General features: G+C 30.8%; 1 protein-coding gene across 1 annotated transcript; it reads left to right on the forward strand.

Moving 5' to 3' along the window:
• The first annotated feature begins 4,491 nt into the window (after positions 1–4,491).
• Positions 4,492–5,214, forward strand: LOC139885310 (major allergen Pru ar 1-like). The gene is made up of 2 exons (XM_071869230.1): positions 4,492–4,675; positions 4,916–5,214. The coding sequence occupies exons 1-2, from the start codon at positions 4,492–4,494 to the stop codon at positions 5,212–5,214; spliced, it is 483 nt and encodes a 160-aa protein (XP_071725331.1).
• Positions 5,215–6,000: the final 786 nt, after the last annotated feature.

Here is a 6,000-nt window from a genome sequence, read left to right on the forward strand (position 1 = left end):
ACGTGTCATTTTTACGAATTTTGGAGTTAATTGGAAAGAGTTAACGAAAAAAATGTGCCACATAAATAATATCTGACGAAATATATGCTTTTATTAAAAAATTAACGAAAATATATAATTTTATTAAAAAAAATTCGTTAACTTATTAGTGAAATACAATTTGAAGTATTAAAAATATAATTATCCCCAACAACTTCCATGGAGCAGGATTTAACTTCTCAGTACACCTGTTTATGTGCCGGATGGTTTTGGTCAAATTTATCAGCGATTAAATCGGTCTAGAACCGATTAAATAAAGGGTCATGATTGGTTTATTGATTTTTAAACCGTTAAACTAACGATTCATATTGGATTTGGCCAACTCAAGAACCGAATATTTGATATCTTTTTAGATATGTGGCTATTGTGATAAAAGAGTTGTGATATCCTTTTAGATACTTTAATTATATTGTTGGGTAAGTGTTTTTGTGAGAATAACACTTGTAACAGAAGAGTGGTGTTATTCTCAGTGGTTGTTGAAATTTGGAGATGGAAGTGATGAATTGAGAGAGAAACTAACTTGTTATTGATTTCAACTTAAGAATTACATTGCTAATGTTGTTGTATTTATACTACAATTCTATTCTAATGAAAAACAATTAGTACAAATACATATTAAATCCATTGCCATGCTTCCCATGTGATTAGTATGGCCTTAGAATGACTAGGGTTGTTGAATGACTTAATCAAATCATGCCCATGCTTGTTGGGAAAGAAGAAGATGACTGTGACTTGTGTTGCAAGTCATCTCTGCTGTGCAAGTTGTTGCTGTGCTGAGTTGCTTGTGCTGCAAGTCATCTCTTCTGTGTAACAACATTGTGACTTGCTGCAGAAGCAACAGTTGAAGAAGAAGCAATCTGCTATTGCTGGGCTGACGGAAGCAATGGGCTGAACGGAGCAGTGAAGGAATTGGGCCGAACGGAAGAACAAGTGGGCCGAGGCCCAAACCAAATTTTAACAGTGGTCATAAATTCGGTGACTTTTTCCAAATTGAAAAGAGGTTTAGTGGATTCAAATTTTCGAAAGTGCTTCAGGGAGATGATGTAGGATGGTATAGAATCTACTCAACTTTTAATTTGGGATTTTGTATTGTGCTCATCAATCTTCACAAAGTTGATTTGTATAATTGATCGTATAAATTGAAAGTAGTTTGAGCATTATATTCAAATGAATTAATCTTTATTATGCCTAATTACTTGACGACATTGTATAAAATTCTAAATTGTATTTTGTGTCACTTACATCACTCACTTAAAATTTTAAATACTCAGTTCACCCCACTTCCCTCATGAGTTGCCTACTTGGGACAAAATAAATTACTCTTCTAATTGGTATTGTATATGTCATCCTTAATGTCTAGTATTTATTAATCCACTAAAAATAGAAACCTTAATACATGTACTCATATTATGGGAAATGTCTCCGGACTCTCCGAATGGAAAAAATTTTGTGGCCAATTTTCTATCGTTTCGTGCGCTAACAGTTAGAATAAGAGATTAATTTCACAACTGTTGACGGTGAAAATATCCGAAAAGACTTAAAAAAAATATATCATGGGAAATGTAAGTCTGGCCGAAATGAAGCCACGAAGAGCTTGCAATGTGCTAGAGACCACTTGGGCGCTGCATTTGGGCCATCTCTGGCCAGCTGGGTCAGATTGAATCTGCATTGCATGCTGAAACTCCGGCAGCATTACAAAGTTTGGACCGACAGTTTCAATGTGATTTTGGAATATATTAATATAATAGAGGGAGATTATCAGGTTCTAATTTCTGATTCATGTCAGTTTGGTTTCATATATAGAATAGGAAATTGTGCTGCTCATGCTTTAGCACACTTAGGGTCCGCATGGTTAGAAAGGTCTTTTAAGTAAAATGCACTTCTTCATTGATTTTTTAAAAGTAATATTTTATTATTTCTTAGAAGTTGGTTTTTGACAGCTTAATTTTTTTTAAAAAAATTACCGAACATTAAAGACCAAACACAAATTTTACATATATTTATTTTTTGAAACGAAAAAATACATTCCAAAAGTCTAACCATGCGGGCATTTAGTTTTAATTGTTAATTTAATTTCCTTTTATTATAATAACATTCCATATTATGTGGCGGATTTAGTCATTTTAGACAATCGTTCGGTTTAATAAAATTATTTGTTTGAATTTTTTTTTAAAAAAAGAGCTTGCTATGATGTGGTGATTTTAATCGTGCTACTTGCATGAATAGAAAGACTCCTATTTTCAAATCCTAAATTAAATGATGAGTCACTTTTACAGCTTCATTTATATCGACTAAAAATTATATCATTCAAGATCTCATGCCCTCTCAAACGCAGGAGTTTGTTACACTATAAAAATGCATAATCTACGATACATCTAATCGGATAAAGTGAAGAATTTGATATGAAGGATCCAACAAAGAGTTTGAAGCCATTAGCACCTTGTATTCGTTATCGATACATCGTAATATGAATATTGAATGACACATCTAATTTATAAATTACAAAAATTGACATATCTTTTATTTTATCTGATAAAGTTGAGAATTGTATTATTTTTTTAAGACCATCAAAGTAGGAAAAGTATATCATCGTTCTACTACACGTTATTTTATACTCTCTCCATTCAAAATAATTTTAATTCAAATTAAAAAAAAAATGATTAAAAATATATTTTAGACTGAAATACTCTCAACTAAAACAAAATTTAAAACAATGCTCAAAGTAAAAGATAGTTAACCAATAGAGATAAAGATAAATGAGTAATATAGAAAATAAATTATTTTACTTTATGAAATGAATAATTATTTTAAAATATTTAAAAAGTGGTTTTTAGACAATTAAAATTGTGATGGATGGAGTATATTGCAACATGATATAATTCATGATTGATTGATTGTAGCAATTTGAGATAAGGATTAATGGATAATATAGCAGTTTGTTGTCGGTTTATTAGGTTTGTATTCATGATTGATTGTAGGATAGCTTTTCTTAATCTTGTGTAATTGCCTAACTCGTTTATATATTTCAAGATCTCATGCCCTACCAAATGTTGGAGTTCATTACGCTAAAAAAAAAACCTGATCTACGACACGTCTAATTTGATAATAAGCCCTCAATTTGATAATAAAGGATCCAACAAACAGTTTGAAGCCATAGGCACCTTGTACTAGTCATCAATATATTGTATATGTGGATATTGAATGACGCGCCTAATTTATCGATAAATAGATTTGACATATTTATTTTTTACAAAATTGAAAAATATATTATTATTATTGATAAATTCCTCATATAACTATATATACTATCCACCAAAATTCTCTTCCCTATAAATCGAATTTATGATTTGATGATGAAGAATAAGTATAATTATTAAATCACGTATTGATGAAAAGTATATTATTGTTCTGAGATCATCAATATATTATTATTCTGTGATCATCAAAACAAAACATATATATATATATATATCATTGTTCTAACTACAGTTATTTTATATATTAGATCTCAGGCAAGTCAAAAAATTTGTTGGAGAAAATATGGCTTCTAGATATTATCAAATAAAAATATAGCTTCTAGATGTAATGACATTATGACAATACTTTTCAAGTCTATACAATACGATTGTCAAAAGAAAAAAAAAAGTCTATACAATACATGATGATTGATGCCGATATATGGTTTCATTTTTATATAACCTTGCAACTATATTCAACGATTCCACGTATGCTTTCAAACTTATCGAATTTTTTTTTTTTTTTTTCGTTTGAATGTTGATATCTTTCCCCGATTATAAATTTGGCATTATAACTAGAATTGAATAGTTAAACTACAACGAAATACACGTACGCAGTGATTGAATTTTCAATAACATATATGTATAATAACTAATAAGATGAATTAAGTTATTTTTTTTCACATGACCTGTAACTAACCCAATATAATATGGGAAAAATAAGAAAATAGTATCAGGTGGAGTAAAAAACAAAAACTAACTTATAAAATTACTGATGGAAAAATATCTATTGAAACAAATAAGCCATATAATAGAGACTCGAAGAATATATGGCATATGCCGCCACCTTACAGACAAGCCAAAAAGAATATTCAATAGGCTGCAGCCACCGTACTGATGACCATTGTCCTTTCTAGCATATTTTAATTTTTTTTTTTTTTGATGTTATAGCATATTTTAATTTAGAGGGTTGCTAAAGTTCGATGATTCAAACCTCGATCGTCATTTTTTTTGGGTCAATATGTGTTCGTCATTTTTGTTTGAAATTGCGACCAAACAAAATTTGCTTGCCCGATCACCTCGAAGCTCGGTCTATAAATACCATTCATTAGAGTTCTCTAATCTCATCACATCAAACACCATCATCTTTGCGATCAAATTACATCCTTTTAATCTCACATCAATTCTTAATATCTTTTATTTTTATAAAAAAATCATGGGTGTTTTTACTTTCGAAAATGAGACCACTACTCCCATCGCTCCCGCTAGAATGTTCAAAGCGATGGCCGTCGAAACCGATAAACTCTCAGCTAAGGTTGCACCTCAGATCATCAAAAGTACCGAGATCATCGAAGGGAATGGAGGAGCCGGAACCATAAAAAAGATTACTTTTCAAGAAGGTAACTAAATTCATTAATTAAATATACTCACACAACAACAGATACGTTGATTTTACAATTAAGGAAGCTTTAAATAATTTCAACTAATTCAAGATGTTAAGTTTCAACTAATTCAAGATGTTAAGTTTTGGCCGTATCTTAAGTTTCAACTAATTCAAGAAGTAATTAACATTAGAAGAAATTTTGTTAATAAAAATTAGAAGTTGATGATCAATTATATATTTCATTTAACGATGACAGGCCCAAAAGAAGGTTATATGAAGCATAGGATCGATTCTATTGATAAGGATAACCTGACATACAACTATAGCGTAATCGAAGGAGATTTTATGAATGACAAGATTGAGAAAATATCTCACGAGAACAAGATTGTAGCTTCCCCTGATGGAGGTTCCATCTTGAAGTTGAAGACCACTATTTACACCGTTGATGGTGCTGATGTATCCGAAGATGTTTTGAAGGGCGGTCAAGCAAAGGGTGAAGGCATGTTCAAGGCCATTGAAGCTTATCTCTTGGCCAATCCTAATGAATGCAACTAAACTATTTTTCATTATATATATATATTTATTTTGGTATCTGAGTTGAGTGATACATGCAGTAAATTGGAGTATGTAGCCGTCTTTCATGTAATAAGTGCTTGTGGTTTGTAAGCACATGATGAGTGATGAAGAATTCTAAATATACATCTTTATATTTTGTTGAATTTTCTTGGAATAAAATTATATAATGATTTCTCAAGTACTATTTCTTTCCTAATTCTTTCGAATTTGGGTATTGTGGTGAAGGTCATTTTCGTCATTTCCTTTCAGTAAAATCCTTAGTCCTTTTGAGATTTGGGATTTCCTGTTTCTCTTAACACGTCGTTTTGAATCGAGTAACTAGCGTTTCCACCAATTGCTCGTTTCATTCCGTAATATAAGAAATAATTGTCTTATTTTATGAAATGAACAATTATTTTGGAATATTTAAAAAGTGGTTTTTAGACAATTAAATTGAGATGGAGGGAGTATATTGAAACATGATACAATTCAAACTAGGTTGAGGCCCGCGACAGTTGCGGGCTTAGGCCGTCCCATAAACAATTATATAATTTTCTGACTCAATTTCCTCGGTGTAAAAAAAATTGTTTGTTTAACAACACATATGAATCGAATTCTGTTACAGTGTTACTTGAAATAAAGTCAGGTTTAGGGTGAAATAGTTTTAAAGATGACAAATATCATCCAATGGTTTTGAAAGTCGACAAGTGCAAAACTAATTCAATTGATTGTTCAAGAAATTTCTTGACAAAAAGAGGTCATTAAATCAAAGAAATAAAGAGCAGA

The sequence above is a fragment of the Rutidosis leptorrhynchoides genome, unplaced genomic scaffold (genome assembly GCF_046630445.1).
Source record: "Rutidosis leptorrhynchoides isolate AG116_Rl617_1_P2 unplaced genomic scaffold, CSIRO_AGI_Rlap_v1 contig95, whole genome shotgun sequence".
Lineage (NCBI taxonomy): Eukaryota > Viridiplantae > Streptophyta > Magnoliopsida > Asterales > Asteraceae > Rutidosis > Rutidosis leptorrhynchoides.